Genomic DNA, 17594 nt, shown 5'->3' on the forward strand with positions numbered 1-17594 from the left:
AAATCGCTTATGCAAACAGAAACCCGGACACTGCTTGAGTAAGATAAGATAACCACAATCGCGAGATAACCGCCAGACTTCCAGGAACCGACAGAAACAGGACAAACAACCCCAGATAAGGACATGTGAATGAGGGGTCAACTATGGGATAAAGGAGAAAGACTTCTTATTTCGGCCTCAACGACCACCAGGAGGTAGAAAACGACCCCCTAACAACAACTGAAGCATGCGCAGAGTACCTCCACTACTTCATGAACACGGAAGTAAAGATGTATAAAAAGGGACTGTTTGAACTGCTCAGCACGGCAGTGGCGGAGCGCAGACTCCCCTGTCGTCCAGCGCTGTTTTTGCTCATATTCTACTTGCTATAATTAATAAAATTTTAATTGGATTATGATCCGTTGTGGTCACAATTTATGACAATTTCTGGTGCCGTGACTCGGATAAGGAACGGTGGGCTTTGGTCCTCCGGGGAGGCGCCCCGCGACATTTCGCGGCCCCGCGACCAACAGCTCACTCCAACCTTACCGACGAACCTAAATTCTAGGATATTGAGCAAAAAAGGACCGGTAAAATCCCATAAAATTCTGTGCACGGGAGTCCGGACGAAGACGCAGGACGCGTAAGTATACTGCGAAGTTGTTCGCGGGTTCGCCGTTCGGGCGGGATTGGGTATCCTGGATTATAATGAATGAGAGGTTCGATATATTGAACCAAGCGAGTGTGGACCCTTTAGTACTGCGTTTCCCACCTCCCGCGAGGGACTGGGCCAGGAATAAGGGGAGCGAGTGAGTGTGTGTTTGTGGATAATCCAGAAGATGGGGGCGAAGGGCAGCAAGCCTTCGACTCCCATGGGGAGGGTACACACTGTACCTAAGAATACCCCTCTGGCATATATCTTAGACAATTGGAGATATTCCCCTGGAACCCTAGGGAAAGATAAGCAAAAAATGATAGAATATTGTACTAAGATATGGGGAGGGAAGAAGATTTCTAAAAATGTCTTTTGGCCAGTCTATGGGTCAGAAGAAGATTGGGTAAGACAGCAATTAAACCTCTGGGTTAATAATAAAAATCCCCTTAACCCGGAGGAGAGTCAATATGCGGAAGTGTGGCTAGAAAGACCGAGAGCTAGACTTTATCCGCTGAATGAAATAAAAACTAAACAAAAGAAAAAGAAGGAAGAGTTAGACGAAACCCTTCTAACCCCCCCTCCTTACATTCCTCCTCCTGCTCCCACAGAAGTCCCCAGAGCGCCCACTCCCCCACCAGAGTCGGAACAAGGGTCTCCCCCTCTTCCTAGACGCGTAACTAGAAGTCAAAAAGGGGCAGCTCAGATGTACCCCCTAAGGGAAATACCCATGGGGGGACCTCAACCTGTGATCGGATATATTTCCGTACCCCTAAACTCGGCTGACCTACGAGATTTTAAAAGAACCGAAATGGGAAACTTAATTGAGACCCCACTGGAAAGTAATCAGTACTCCAGGTGACACCAAGATAACCCTGAAAAGATAACGTAATGATAAAGACTTTATTTGATTATTTTGCCGCATTACCTTTCGGTATAAAGTGTGTATTGCTGTTTATATTTGCTATAATTATTTCTCTTTTTTTCTATTATATATGGAAGCGTACAAAGTGTGTTGAAGGAAATTGCTAAACTTATGCAACCTCACAATATTAAATATAGAAGATATGTTGATGTAAATAATATATGCACTCTAGATATACGAATTAGGTGGGTGTAATGATTTGAACTGCAATTGTTATCCATTTGCTTGTTTTAGGTGTAAGGTATGCCAGGATAAATGGTAGACACATTGTGAATGTGGATACCCTCCAATAGGAGTTTGCACACAGTGTTGGAAAATCCAAAGAACTCTCACTGAGTGGAAATTAAAACAATTAGAGTCTAAACAAGAAATTATTCGGGAATCCCATGAGTGGTGGGAAATTTTTGCCAAAGGAATAAACCCTCAATATTATTGCTACCACTCCAACGAACCAGTCCCCTTTGTAGCTGAAATTTTGGTTATAAAATGCAGAAGGGAAGTACTGACCGTGTCTTACTTTGCCCCATTAGTTAAAGCTGCAAAGTGGGAAGCCTATATAAACAGGCAGAAAGCCCGAAACAACTGTTCTCCTGAAGAATTCCCTTGCTGCCGAGAAGATGGTACACCCCGTGGCTCGAAGCAACCGAGTCGACGGGCGAGGCAGAGGAGGAACAAACTGTGGAGAAAAGAACCAGAACGATGGGACACAAAAGCAGCAATGGCCGAACTTCCCCAGGACTGGTAAAAATATACTTAAATTGGCAAAATTAACAGACACCCTTTTTTCTGGTATACCGTTAGTTTTGTTATTGATAATAACCCAAGCAAATGGAAACCCTCATAAACCTATGAACTAGACAATAACAAACATAAAATACACTTTATTAAAGAACGGTTTGACATAGCTAAACTGCTTATTTTAACTACGAGGTCTGGGGCAAAATATAAGAGTGTATCTATTAATGAAGATGAAGATTGCTGTGAATACATTATGCCACGTGGGAACTATGCCTTTTGTAATTGTGAGGTATTACCTTGTGAGTGTTATGATAAATATTGGGATTGTGGAAAAAGGTTTGTTCGCAGTGCCGAAAATGAAAGTAACGTCTAATAAACAATAATAGGATAAAAAGAAAAAGGGGGGATTGTGAGAAACTATGGACTAGGATATTGTTTATTAAGATTTATGTTAAGCTCAATGTAAAGGTTAGGCAACAAAGATGTGAAATCGCTTATGCAAACAGAAACCCGGACACTGCTTGAGTAAGATAAGATAACCACAATCGCAAGATAACCGCCAGACTTCCAGGAACCGACAGAAACAGGACAAACAACCCCAGATAAGGACATGTGAATGAGGGGTCAACTATGGGATAAAGGAGAAAGACTTCTTATTTCGGCCTCAACGACCACCAGGAGGTAGAAAACGACCCCCTAACAACAACTGAAGCATGCGCAGAGTACCTCCACTACTTCATGAACACGGAAGTAAAGATGTATAAAAAGGGACTGTTTGAACTGCTCAGCACGGCAGTGGCGGAGCGCAGACTCCCCTGTCGTCCAGCGCTGTTTTTGCTCATATTCTACTTGCTATAATTAATAAAATTTTAATTGGATTATGATCCGTTGTGGTCACAATTTATGACACCTTATTATGAAGATGTTCACAGAAACACAGCACAACCCAGGTTGGAAGGGACCTTGAAAGATCACCCGGTCCAGCCTTTTGTGGGAAAGGGAGCCTACATGAGATATCTAGCACCTTGTCCAATTGTATCTTGTAAACCTCCAGTGATGAGGACCCCACCATGTGCCTGGGGAGGTCTTTCTACTGATTGATATTTTTCTCAATCTCTTATATCAAGATGAAACCTCTTCCAGTGCAATCTGTTGAGCACCAGGCGGCCCAGTATCGATCCCTGAGGGACCCCACTTGTGATAGGCTGCCAGCCTTAGTAAAACCCCTTGACCACCACCTTCTGCGTGTAGCCTGTGAGCCAATTTCCTACCCCCCTCACAGACCACCCCTCTAGTCTGTATCTGGCCAGTTCATCCAGGAGGAGGCTGTGGGAGACAGGGTGGAACGCTTTGCTGAAGTCTAGGTAAACAACATCCACTGCTCTCCCTATGTAGACAGGAATGCTATTTTGTTGTAGGTGGTGATCAGGTTAGTCTGGCATGATTTGCCAGGCTTTTCCCTGTCACCTGCTTCATTTGGTTTGTGATCATTTCTAGGAAGAATCGCTCTAATACTTTCCCCTGTATTTTTCTGGGTCCTCTTTTGGGCCCTTCTTGTAGGTAGCTCTGACATTTGCCCTCTTCTGGTTGTGAAGAACACCGCTCATCTCCACTTCTATTCAAAGATTACAGACAGTGGCCTTGTCAAATGTCAGCTACTGCTTTTAACACTCTGGGGTGGATTCCCTCCTCACTGCTCACAACAGTGTTTTCATTCTTTCTCATACATTACTACCATTTTTTATTCCCCATTCACAGTCACCCATTTAAAAGCCACGCACCTTGGCGTACCAGGCCCCACACACCAGAAGCAGCCGGTGAGGGAGCGCTGCCCTAGCCGTGCAGCACAGGGTGCTGTGTGGGGCAGAGCCTCAGCCCGTGTCCGACAACAGGCTCGCTGCACACGGTGTGTGTGCCTGACCCGAACCTCGACGGGAGAGCGGCGGGAAGGCTCTCAGCGCCCCTAAGATGGCGGCGGGAGGGGAAGACTACATTTCCCAGCGGCCCCAGCGCCCGCGCGCCGCTACTTAGTGCCCGGTATGCCGCGCACTGCGGCCGCTTGGCGCTGCCGGGCGGGAGTGCGGGCTCTGCTGGGAGTTGTAGTCTGCGCGGCTGCGCGCCCTGTGGCGGCGAACCTGGGCTCTGCCAGCCGGTGGGTGCGCGGGCCTTGGGCGGGGGGAAGCGGCCCGGCCGGGGCTGGGCCCAGCGCGGGCTGTAATGGAGTCCCCGGGGGGCAGGAGGGACCGCGGCGTGGCCCCTGGCCCCAGTGTGGTGTGGTAGCGGCCGTGCTGGAGGATGGCGGGGATGCCAGCCTGCGGGGCGGGGGACGGGACCTCAGTGCAGTTTGGGACAGGGGAGCCGGGTGCCTGGGAGAGGAGCGGGGCAAGGGGTGAGCCTCACTTCTTACAGGGTGATTGGGAAAACAGGTCTCAAGGCTGCAAGGTGGGCAGCCCCTTTGGGACATGAAGCAGGGAGTAGATGGAGTGAGGCCAGCTCCTGGGAGATGTAGTGGGAGCCGGGTTCCTCACTTTTATCAGAATGACTTTGGCTTGTGAGTGGCCCTTTCTCAAGGGAGGAGCTGGTTCCTCCCTTTGGGATTCAGTATGTATCTGCTATACATTGTGAGATGCCCACAGACTGGAAGGTGATCAGGAAAGATAGGGTTTTGCCCCATCTTTGCTGTTATGTGCCATAAATATGAAACACTTCCACACAAGGCTGTGCAGATATGTATTGCTTTGCCTTCATCTGCCTTTGCAGGGCTGGCTCTGCACTGCAGGGTGTCCCTATGCTTGGCTATTTTACCAGTTCTGCTGGGATTTGCAGAGAAGCATGCTCAGAACTGTAGCAGAATAGGGATTTTCTCCTTTTTCTATATGTTTTATTTATGTGGAACTGATACAGAAAGTTCCAGCAGTGGTCGTCAGCATCTGCTTGCTGATGATGGCTCAGCATTGGTCTGATAGCTTTGCTGTACTACTGGGGTTTTGTGTAGGATCAGTTACAGTAATGGTCGCTAATAATACTGAGTTATCAGTACAATAAGCATTTTTGTGGGGAACACAGTTGAAACTGTTGTTTCTTTTTACTGTCTTTTACAGAAGTATGTGTCTCTGTGATTAATTCCCGATGCAGTTTTGATTCAGATTTATTGCTTGAATTGTTGAAGATGTCATCAGGCCTTACAGAGGAACAAAAGAGAAGAATTGAAGAGAATCGCCAGTTGGCTTTGGCTAGGAGAGCAGAGAGGATAGCAGCCCAGAGAGGTGGGCACGTGGGGATCACTGGACCTCAGGTGAAAGAACAGAATCCAGGTCATCGGGGAAGCTTGAAGGAAGAGAACAATCATGTCAGGTTCATTAGCCAGCACAAACAGAATCCAAACAGTCTCATGGAGCAGAAGAGCTATCTTCAGAAAGATTATAATCATTACACTGCAAACCAACAGATGGCTGGTTCACATGGAGAGCAACAAACAAATTGTTCAGAGAACTCGGAACAAGCAAGTGGTATTAAGCCTACAACGATCCCAAATTCTCTGAGTTATTCCCATAAACATTACTTGGATGCTGGTGGTCAGGAACATGGACAACAAGCTTTAATTAATCTTGGTACATTCCAGCAGCCCAAATGCTACCCAGCTTTCAAAACCCCTACAGAAGCATCTCATCCCAGATTAATTGATAACGGGCATCCTGACGGTAGTAAAGATTTACAGAGTCAGAACAAATCTGCCATAAAATATGTTTCACCACCAAGCAGTGCCAACCCGAGTGATTCAGAAATGCTGATAAACACAAGCAGACCAAAGGAAAGAGAAGGGGGAGGTGGTAGGATGCAGAAACTGACCAGCTCTATTAGTGCAGGCTCTACCATTGAAGCTGCCTCTTACAAGAAAGCAAATAGTGTTACAAGAGGAAAATGTGTGAAATATGGGGAAGACCGATTTCAGGTTGAAGTAGGGTATAATGCTGAACTTATTGCAGTGTTTAAGAAGATACCAAGCAAAAGCTATGGTAAGAATTGGTTGTTTCCTGTTATCTGGTGTCCCTGCCCATGGCAGGGGGGTTAGAACTAGATGATCTTAAGGTGCTTTCCAACCCTAACTATTCTGTGGTTCAGTGATCTCTGTTTACATGGGATTGAAGTTTCAGCATCTGCTGGAACTAGTTGCTGCATGCTCTTAGCAGTGCAGCTATTGCTGGGGTAAAATATGTGGTATTAAATGGAGATTGAAAAAGTAAAGGCAGCTGAAATTGGAAAGAAATTCTGGGTGTAAATAGCTTGGGCTTGGATTTAGTCAAGAAATTAGAAGCCCTGCTTTATGAACAGTGCTCTAAGAAGTGTAGTGACAGGAGCTGGTTGGAGTCTTTGGGAGCGAAAGAAGAGACGTTATCATAAATTGGTATGGGAAAATGGGTCGCTTCAGCTCTAGTTCACAGTTGATGAGGTGATTCTATTAACTGGATTACTGAGAGCAGTGGAGTCTCCACCTTTTGGCTTGCTTCTGGTCTTTTCTCCCTGCCTTTATTTGTTATATTCCACTTTTGTTTCTCACATGTGTTGCTGCTCCCTGTGAATGGCTGCTGATTCTTCTTGGTTTAGTACTGATATGCCCTATGGCTTTTTTGGTGTCATGTAGCTGTAAACTTGAGCGTACTGTTTTTCAGATGGTATAAAAAAGTTTGCATGAGTAGCTTGAATTCTCTCTTACCTTGCATGAATATTTCACACCACCATGTTTTTCCTACTCCAAATGATTTGTATTCTGCCCTGTTTTAGATCCTGATATGAAGAAATGGAATTTCAGCCTGGAAGATTACAGCAGTTTCAGTAAGTAAATGATAAAAAAGAATCCAAATCTTGACCCCCTTCCACTGTCTTCCATAATTATTATTTAGCTTTGTTATTGCCTGGAGTAACAAAACCAGTGCTACTCAAATATAATGCCTATCTCTTAGGCATCTAGCTCATAACATTTTTCTTACGTTTTGTAGTTGATTAGAAATAACTGAATTTTTCACATAATCTAAATACCAAGCATACATTTAACTTTTTCTGATGTTGCTGAATTTTTCAGCTTCCAACAAGCCTGATCATAGGAAAAATATCTACTGTGCAGGTACCTCGTATGAATCTGTATTGAGAACTGTGTTCTACTTGCTGATGCTTAATTTGTGCTTAATTTCTAGGTCTGTTCATGTATTTTCTTTCTAAACAGCTCTTTTTAAAAAACAAACAAAAAAACCCCAAAACCAAACCAAAACCAGACATATTTTCCTGTTAATTTGGGTGTCAGAAAAGGAAAAAGGGCAATTCCTTAGGGCTTTGAGCAAGACTGAAAATGAATTTGCCTTTTTTTTGGCATACCAAGGATGGTTTTATCTTTTCTTTCTTTCCTGTCATTTTGTTCTGGAAAGATTGAGAGATGATAGAGGCAAACACTTCAGGTAAGCTTTTCAAAAGCATATTGTATTGAAGTGAATGATAAATCACTATTGCTTTCAGTGGGAACAGAATTAGGCCTGGGTTGAGCACTTTGAAAAACCCACAGTTGAGTGCTGGTATTTTAGCTTCCCATGTGGGTTGCCACACATTTATAATTTAAGTGCTGCTGGTTTGCTTGAAGTGTATCACATACAGATGAGAGCAGAGTCTCTGCACCAAGGAGCTTGCAAGTGAAGAGGATGGTTTTTAGAAATCAGGGTTTTTCCTTAACGCTATTGAATATGAGTTCTGTCTGGAAAGTTCATGTTGACAAGTGAAGACAGTATGTGATCATAATTGGGCAATGATATCAGTGGAAAAATACCCTGAGAAAAGAGAACTGACTTAAAAGGGCCTTGGTTTGAAGACTTGTAAGTGTAAAAACAATTATTTTAAAGCTTCCTACAGTTAATTTTGTTCTTCTGAATAGTGTTGTCCTGTACTATATTTATTTCTTTGTACTATAGATAATTAAACATGCAGTCAAACTTAGAAAAAGATGTTGAAATAAAAGATTAAAAAAAAAAGGTTTTGTTTTGTTTTTTGGGTTTTTTGAGGTTTTTTTTTGTTGGTTTGTTTGTTTTGTTTTGTTTTTTGGTTTTGGTTTGGGTTTTTTTTACAGTTTTAGTATTTGTTGTAGAGGTGAGATTTAACTAGGTAATGCTACATCACATCTAAAATCTTTTGCTTCGTGCAATGGGAGTAGAAAGTACAAATTGGTGGCTTCCTAGTCCTCTACTTTAAAAATTAGTTTCACTTGATACTCTAAATTTTTTTTCTTTGGAATATAAATCTCAAATGTTTAAGTTTGTTCTGGAAGTCAGTTATTATTTTAAAATAAAGTTGAATTAAATCCAAATGGTTTATTTATTTATTCCTGATTAGGGAGAAAGTGTCTGAATTTATTTCTTTCTTCCTTTTTTCCCCCTTTTCAAATCTGAACCACCAAACTTGGATTTTGTATGGTTTTGTTGCGTATCAGTAAGATGGACTATTTAAAAAGAAGCAGAGTGGATCATGATATGCAGCTTAATGCTCAAAGGACTGGATTTATGCTAAACAGCTACCTGATAGGGACGATTGCTGCTCTGTACGAATACATGTGCTTAGGGGTCCCTTGCTTTTGAGTCTAATGGACTTGAGATGTTCAAGAATCTTTGTTTTATTGTAGTACCTATGAGTTGGAGTCTTGGGGATGAATTTCACTATTTTAATGCTGTGAAAATACAAGAACAAATGGTTCTTAACTATCACAGTTTGGCTATAATAATAAAGACAACATATGTGTGTAGATTGGCAGAAGAGCACAGGGAGAAGTGGAATGTTTACTGGTGTGGACAGCTGTGGTTTCAGGCTAACAGCTGTAAAATGCTGTGTCTCTTCTCTCCCCGTGCCCCAGCATCATGACAGAGGTGGTTGCTAGTCTGCAGTAAGGTTGGAGGGCAGATGGTTGGAGGGAAGTAAAAGTCCAATTCGTAAGACACAGTAGAGTAAAGGGTTATGGACTTAAATTGTAACAAAGGAGGTTTAGGGGTTTGGACTAGATTACTTCCTGATATCCTTCCTAAAGTATTGTGAACATACAGCAGTCCTCCTAGGTGAGGTTGCATATCAGACATTGACATGGGGCAGGAGGCAAGTGTTTTTAGATCTTTCTCCTTTGCTGTTTGTAGAAGCGACTTTCCATCTTTTAAGGCACATACTATTGATTACCATACCCCTATCCCTGCGACTTCGTGAGAACGCTGTATGGCTGTGTGCAATTTACTGCTCATGTAAATCTGCAGATTGCTTCTCCTAGCCTGATAAGCCACATTTTGGAATTGCTAATAGGGAGCCTAATGTAGTGACAATGCCAGACAGGCCCTTGTTCACCTACCGTCACATACTCCTTCTGCACCTGCTGTATTCTCTCTGGAAAATCCCACCAGCTTGCTCCTCCAGGCCATCACTTTCTCTATTCCTTATCCCTGTGAGTGAAAGCAGAGAATCATCATGCCTTTTAAACTTGAAGGTATATGATTTGTTTGTCATCCTCCTGTTCTTTACCTTCCCAAGCCATCCTGTGCGTCTTTAGTTCATCAGTGTTCTTCGTTATTAATTCTTTTCTCTGTATCTCATGTTTTTCTCCCTAGTGGAAGCAGCAAATCAACTTTCGTCAGTAATTCTGGCACCACTGGAAGGAGAAAATGCAGTTGGCTTGGCATCAGGCTCCTGTTTTGCTGGCAATAGGGTTGATGTGAAATCCCTCTTGAAGATGTGCAAGAACTGGAAGAAACCCTCAGCCTGTGTCAAAGGGAAGTGTGTGCTGATCTCTCACTTGCGGTTTGAGGTTGATATTGGGTATTCTGCAGAAGTAATTGGAGTGTTCAAGCAGATGGATTCCAGAAATTATGGTGAGTCTCTGTTGTTTCTGCTTTATTCTAATTACATCATTTGGGCTGCTTTTGGAGTGCTGTGAACACTTCAGAGGAGAGATTATGAGAGTACATCCCTCTAAAAGAACATGAGAGGGTGAGCTTTGGTTAAGATTTTGAGCTCCTGTAGTTCTGGTATAGTGCTGTATCTGTGTTCTGCACTCTACTCCATGGCAGAACGTGTCCTTTTCTGGGCCAAGGTGATACTTCAGGACTCAGCACAATTACATTTACTGTTGAGGTGGGATGTGCTGATAATTTGCCATGAGTATGAAGACCATGCATAAGTTCTTGTCTTTATCATCAAATGCAATTAGACTTTCCTATATTTCTTCTTTTCTGTGGTGTATAATGGCTGCAACTGCCTGAGCAGATCGAGTTTACCAGCAGCTTTACTGATGTTTTTGGGGCAAGTGGAACTGTAGAGTGCTTCTATGTTGGCATTCCGATTTCAATGGTAAATATCAGGTTTTTTCCACTTATAACGTGGGAATTGAGGCACAGAGTAATGAGGTGACATGTGCAGTGTCACAGCAGGTCAGTGACAGCATGGGGAACAAATCCTGGACCTCTTGTTGTTTGAGCAGGGCACCAGCTGGCTCATTGTGTCTTTAGCTGACTGAATTTACTCTGCCTTCCCTGGAAGTTGTAGGCAGGTGCTACCCAGGGATAAACCTGCCAGACAAGTCTGGTCTTCGTGTTACATTTCGGGTATTGATGAATTGGTGAATTTCCTCTGTACCATACTGAGCGCATCCTTTTTAAGATACAAAGCTAAAAGTGAAAGCGATGGTGTTACTGATGGAAGCCAGAGTTTGTTGGTTGATAAATAAGAACCTTCACACACATTCTTCATCCTTTCTTGCAGTGAAGAGAAAGTGGTTGCCAAAATCCTTGGGCAGGTGGGTTTGTTGCAGTGGTTCATTAGGGGAGCTGACCTTGGCTTGCTCTGGTGATACCACCACTTCTAGATGTGTGCTCATACTTTTAATTGTACTTCAAACTGTTTGCTTAATGTAAAAGCAAACAGAGGAGAATTGATTGCTGGATAAGTAAAAATTCTTTTAAAGCAGTTCTGAAATGCAGAGGATGTAAATGGATAGCCATGTTCTAAGGGACAGAGAATTCAGTCTTTTAAAAAAGAGACTTATGACAGTGTTTGTAACTATTGCAGATATCAACACCAAAAAGTGGAATTTCCTGCTGGAGGACTATCCCAAACTGAGTGAGTAGCTGCATTTTCCTGGCCAGGGCTATTTTCTGGGGAGGCAAATGAATTCTAACTTCATTTCTTAGGCTAAGTCTTTTCACTGTGGGGAGATAATCTCCTAACGAACTGCAAAGCAGGTGTCTTCCTGTTTTGTCAGACATTTGTAGTGTTTGTCCAGACTCAACATTTTATAAATGTGTGTTATTCATGGCAGTCCTTTAGGGACCCATTGGGAAGATGGCTCGCACTGAATTCCTGTGCTGTTTTTTAGAGCACATGGATGTATTTACTATCACAAAGTTAATTTTATTACTTACACAGCAGCTCTACGTGAACTAAGGGGTTGCAGGATAATGGATTCCTCTGTTCCCATTTGCCAGATTTGAAGAGGTCAGCGTGGTGGCTGCCAAGCCTTCTTGTCCTTACAGAAATTCTGTCTTACTCTTTTTAGCTGTGCTGTCCTTAGTCTCAGTGCCAGCCCACCTTACTCCCTTTTGTGTATATCAATTCATAAACTGGCACAGGCACCCCTTGCTTAGAAAACAAACACGTATCAGGCTGTTTTACTTCCAATTCTTTAAGCAGTGTGCACGGTATTGTGCTGTTTCATTTCACAGCACATTTTGTTTTTCAGGTCAGAAGGCTAGATTTTCAAGTCAACTGATTTCCGTAACAACCAGTTCATCCACAGTTACAAGTCTACTTGCTGTCTGGCTGATTTTGTTCAGCCTCCTATGTTACAGCTGGTAGTAATGGCTTTGCAGGCGGCACACAACTGTCAAATTTTTAATTGATGTACAAGGCAGGCTAGAATTCAGGTAGCTTCCATAGCTGAGTTGATTCTGAGGTGAATAAGAAGAGCTGCTTGTTTCTCTTGCTGAAGTGTGCAGATCTGCTTGAAGCAGAGGCCTTCATCTTGAAGCAGAATTTCATACTCTACCAAATTGATTTGAAGCTGGTTGATGGATGCTTAAAAGAAAGCTTAGCGAAAAAACTTTGAAAAGAGCATTGTATTTTTCCCTGCAAGTGGAATCTAAGCACATACTGTTGCTACAATGTTCATTTCTTGGTAGAAGTTGACCAGTAGAGTCGTGCCTTTATGCATCTGTGTAATGCTGCTGAAACTGTGACTCACTGATCTAAAATGAAGAGCTGTGGTTTGTTGTGTTTTGTTTGGTTGGGGTTTTTTTAATGGATGCCACTTTGCAGAATAATCCAGTCTCAGCAGCATGCTCTTAGCATATCTGCTTCTTAGTTTTTTATGTTTAGTTACGTTTACAGAGTGCCTTGAGATGAATAGCATTGTGCAAGTTCTAAGTATTATAATTATTATTTATCTACCCAGTTGGCCTGCTGCGTTTGCCTTGGTACTCGTGTGAGGGTATGTGGCTGTGGAATTTGATTGGGGTAAGCTTCAGGAAGGTAATAAGGTGCTCCACACATGTCCCTAGAAAGTGTGACAGTGTGTTACAGAGCTGAAATGCTGTTGCTCAGAGTAGTTTTTCTCTAGCGTGGGCTCCTGCATCCACAGGATACTGAAGCACATTTAATAATTTAGTATCTGCATGCTCCTATAATGCATGTAATGCATCAACGTTAGTAATGGTTGTAGGGCTGACAGCCATGTGGTGGGGCCTTGTAGGAATGCCAGATCTTGAAAACATGTGAGTGTGTTTTGGTAAAGGCTATTACAAAACTCCAGGAGTGGAATGCTGACAGGCCCTGATTTCGGTGAGAGCTGATGATCTCTCATAGTTTGCTAAAAAGGCCTTTTGTATGTGCCCAGGGCCTGATCCTGTAGCACGTGCTAGGCAGTCTGAACAAAACCATCATCTCCCAGTCTGTCACTCTCAGCCATGCTGGCTGGCAGTTGTATGCATCATGTGAAGTATTCAGAATCCTACAGATTTGAGGAAAGAAAAAGAAAAAATCATAAATCTTCTTGCAGGGTGTGATTTGTGAGGGCATTTGAGGCTTCTGGCATGTGCCTTTTTGAGGAACAGCATTTGCTTTGTGCCTGTTTGTTTACCTACATCAAAATAAAAGAATTTTTTTTAAGGCTGGTTGCCATTTCCAGCAGAGAGATCTGTTGGCTGGTAACTGTTTGCAGGGGTTAATGTCTCTGCCTAGTTGCTCAGTCATCTTTATGTAAAGGTCACTTCAGTAAAAAATGTCTGTTGGATGAATCATGCTGGTGGCAGATATATTTTAATCACTCTCCCAGCTCATGTACAGAACAATAGCAACAGAATTATCAGTGAGCAAATTGTAGCAATTATGCTAGCACATAGCTCAGTCTGTGAGTGTAATAACAAGCTTGTGCAGTACTTCGGGTGGAGAGAGTTCCTGCTATTGAGGAAGTATAAATTAAACTGGAGAGTTTAAAAAGTTTGGTCATTGCCCAACCACAAATGGAAATCTTTTCATATGGATATTTCTTGGAATTGCTTTCCCCCTTCATATGGCAGGGGTCCATCCTGCTGCTTTCCTCTTGGAGATAGCTGAAATAAAAATACTTAACTGGATTATGGAGGTGCATTTACTGCTGGTATAGTGAATTCTTATTTCAGTTATTTTTGCAAACAGTTGTTTTATGTCTTTCTGACTTCATACACAAACCAACCATGAAAAAAAAGAGTTGCTTCCTGCAGTAAAGGATCTGTGCACATGTATTTGGGTTCCTAATGTAGAGGTGTCTCTTATTTCTCAGTCCGTGGTCAAAGATTGATTGCTAAACATGTTTTCCTGGTCCCAGCTCACTGCATGTTTTTGAACTGGTATTTTTTGCATAGAAATTTGTTGTTGGATTAAAAAGAAATGCTTTTATCTTTCTGGGATGGGATATAGGTGGCCAGAGGGGACTGAAATAAGATTGTCTAGGAGGAGAATTGCTCTGGTACTTTGCTTGTTGCAATGCAAGGGTTGAAAAGATTAAGGCCCCGAGGTCTTTGCATAATGGAGGCAGGGGATCTCTTTAGTTTGACTGGGAAGGCTTTATGCTGTAGATAAAAGCTGAGGGGCCTCAAGGTTGAAACAACAGTGGTGGTGAGGGACTCAGGTGGCAGCCTGTTGGGCTGGTTCTGGCTTGCAAGCTACTCCAGTCCAAGAGAACAGCAGTGGTTACTAGCTCAGCAGGGAGTTTCTGTTGGTACCCTGTCCCTGAAGGATGGCTGTCAGAGTGCTGCTGATGGTGGTACAAGAGCAGTTTCTCTGAGTCTTGAGGTGCTTCCTGTTTTCTTACCCAAATGTGGTAAACAAGGGGTGATAAAGTGGGGACAGAGCCAAACCTGTGTGAATTTGAGAAGAGAGTTTTCAAAGCTGAAGTTGTATGGTATTCTTTAGGTAACTGTGTCCGGGGTCACTCCTGATCACTCAGAGATGGTGGAGACCTCATAGGTGTTTAATGCAGAATCCCAAGGTCAGGGTAAAGATGCCCCTGCCTTCTAGGCTTCAGGAGCTCTTTTGTTCAAATCGATACTTTTATTTCTGAGTAAAGTGTGCCCTAAGCTGCCCTCAGTGTGAATAATCCAGCTCCAGCTGTATTAGTAGCAATCATCTCTGAATGATGGCATCAGACTCAGGTTTTTTTTATAACCAAGTCTAAATATGAGGGGAGGAGATGTGATTCATTCTGTGGCTCTGAAATAGGCTTTAGGGAAGAGGCCAGGCTAACACCTGTGCATGATGCAGTACTTTCTTGAGTTGTTTCAGGATAGGAAATAATATTGTTAATGAGGCCGAGGGTTGTGCCCTAACATCCATAATGTAAGTTGTGTGTATGTTGCCCTTTTCTGATAATAAACTGCTCTGTTCTTTGCAGTGGAAGTGTTACAGAGCCTTGTGTCAGTAGAAATGGAACCGCTGCCAGAGGCAGTGATACAAGCCTTTGCTGCTCAAGTACAGAGATCTACATCACGGACAGACATTCCTGATGCTGACCTTTCAGTAGTGGACTCCAAAATTGTGAAAAGCCTCATGCCCTTTCAGCGGGAAGGTGTGAAGTATGTCCTTTTTGCATGCTGTTAAGAGCTAGTCCTTGCCTAGAATTGTGTGCTCTATATTGGTACCCAGACTGCATTCTCTCCTGTGGAGGGCTCAGCACTACCCCAGAGTCTTGGGCTGTTATGCTCTGCTGCTCAGGGCTCTTGGTTATTTGGTATGGTACGGTTTGTTTTGTTGGGGTGTTTTTGTGGATTTATTTTGAGTGACACATCTATTCTGTTTCTAGGTAGAATTCTTCATCATGAGTCATTTTGTTAGTCTCATAAAATTGTTCAAATGATACATCTCTGATCTCCCTCTTGTGATTCAGTATGTGCCTAATTGTCATATGATTTTTTTTTTTTTTTTTGTTATGTTGTAAGGTCATTATTTTTTTTTCCCTCGAAGTGCATCTCTTGTTGTTATTTTTTAAATATTAACTGCACATGGGAAAGCGCCAGGAGATGGGACCCAGGCCCTGAAAGATTTAAAATGGCTAATTGTATGTAGAGATAAACTTCTAAATGTCCCTGTCCCCATCATATATGGTCATTAGTTGTCGACTTCAAGATGCAGTCCATGAAAGCCTGTACTTACTGGTGTTAAAGGGGCATTGTTATTAATATTTTCGTAGCTCAGCCAGGATGAACTCTGGGACAGAATATGAGTAATATCATGGAAAGAATGTGCTTTGAATAGTTGTAAGGTCTTGAGATGACTGCTCATGAAATCAAAGTCTCTAAGGATTGGGTTGAACCACTGTTGAGGAGCTTTCAAGTTTGAGAAGTTTGTGAGAGTTGCTCACTTGTGTTAAGACTAAGACAAGTTGCTCACTTGTGTTAAAACTAAAGCTCCAAGTTTACTGAAGAACCCAGATCACTTCCAGGTGATCCACATTATAAGCTTGGTGATGAGTTGTGCTCATCGTGGCTGCCATGACAGATAGTAATCCATTTCTTGACTCTTAATTCCCCTCTCTCTTTTCCCCAGTTTTGCAATTTTAAGAAACGGACGTTTACTTATTGCGGATGACATGGGCTTGGGCAAGACTGTCCAGGCGATCTGCATTGCTGCGTATTACCAGAAGGAATGGCCCTTGCTGGTGGTGACTCCTTCTTCTGTGAGGTTTACGTGGGCAGAGGTACTGTGAGCTTGAGTGTATGCAGGTGGCTGCTAGAGGGCATGTGTGATGGCTGTGCTGTGTTGCACTCTGTATAAGTTAAAATTTTAAAAACGTGTATTTGGGGGGGGAGAGGGGAATTGCATGGTACTGACTGTATGGTCTATGCCTGTTTTCTTTTTATTGGCTGATTTTCATTTTGTGGTCCAGATGATCTGCTGGAAAGAGGGAGATCTAGAGAATGTATCTCCCTGACCCTCTGTTAACTTTGCTCCTGCAAGTCAACTGACCCTAAGGGGGCATTCTACTCATCTGTGCTAAAGACAGTAATTGCATTCAAGCAATTATCTGTTGTATTCAAGTCCTTCATAGCAGTATTTGCCAGTCCCTTGGCTGGAACAGAAGCCCAGATGCTGGGATTCTGCACTTTGTGGAAGAGGCTCCATTCTCATCATCATTAAGTGTCTGTCATAATATCTTTTGGCTTGTCCGCTGTGTGCTGCTGACTCCTCTGAGTCCTTTATTAGTGTTGATCAGAAGCCCAAGAAAGCTTGCATGGTTGGGAAGTGTATCTTGAAATAAATCACTATCATGACTTGTACACTGAGGCTGTTGGGTTGCCATAGTGAGATGTTCACTATGGGAGAAAAAGACGAGCCAGAGGTTTTAGGTCAGTAATTTCATGCCTGAGCAAGAGGGGGTGGGAGTTTATCTTTCCCCAGAATGTTGCATTGATGAGAAGTGTATTGATTGGGATTTGCTGGTTTTGTGCTGTAACAGGTTGTTAGAGTATCTTGGTGTTTGTTTTTATGTCCAGTAGTGCAACAAAATGTTGGGCAACAAGAAAAGAAAATTGTTTTCTGAACAAGGGAGTGATGCTCATTGTGTTTGATATTTCAAAGGCTTGTAGACCTCTGGGTCAACATGTAAATCCATAGCTTCTGTGGGATACCTGCTGGTAACAATCTGGGCCCTGGTTTCCTGAAGTACTGGGCACCTGCAACTAAACTGCTGTGTCCTTCAAGGGATTTAAGCAGTATGAGGTGGTGGGGTGTTTTTTCTTTATTTGTGTGCTTCCTTCCCCT

At 42.9% G+C, this 17594-nt stretch overlaps 1 protein-coding gene across 2 annotated transcripts in view; it reads left to right on the forward strand.

The window, feature by feature from the left end:
- The first annotated feature begins 4376 nt into the window (after positions 1-4376).
- The window catches only part of SMARCAL1 (SWI/SNF related, matrix associated, actin dependent regulator of chromatin, subfamily a like 1), a 39699-nt gene continuing 26481 nt past the window's right edge, over positions 4377-17594 (forward strand). For both annotated transcript variants that reach the window (XM_030488668.1, XM_030488669.1), the window contains exons 1-7: positions 4377-4446; positions 5396-6310; positions 7077-7127; positions 9917-10177; positions 11373-11423; positions 15229-15409; positions 16380-16530. In XM_030488668.1, the coding sequence (XP_030344528.1) occupies positions 5464-6310; positions 7077-7127; positions 9917-10177; positions 11373-11423; positions 15229-15409; positions 16380-16530 (1542 nt within the window). In that variant the 5' untranslated portion in view covers positions 4377-4446; positions 5396-5463. The remainder of the gene's footprint in view (positions 4447-5395; positions 6311-7076; positions 7128-9916; positions 10178-11372; positions 11424-15228; positions 15410-16379; positions 16531-17594) is intronic.

The sequence above is a fragment of the Strigops habroptila genome, chromosome 5, assembly GCF_004027225.2.
Source record: "Strigops habroptila isolate Jane chromosome 5, bStrHab1.2.pri, whole genome shotgun sequence".
Lineage (NCBI taxonomy): Eukaryota > Metazoa > Chordata > Aves > Psittaciformes > Psittacidae > Strigops > Strigops habroptila.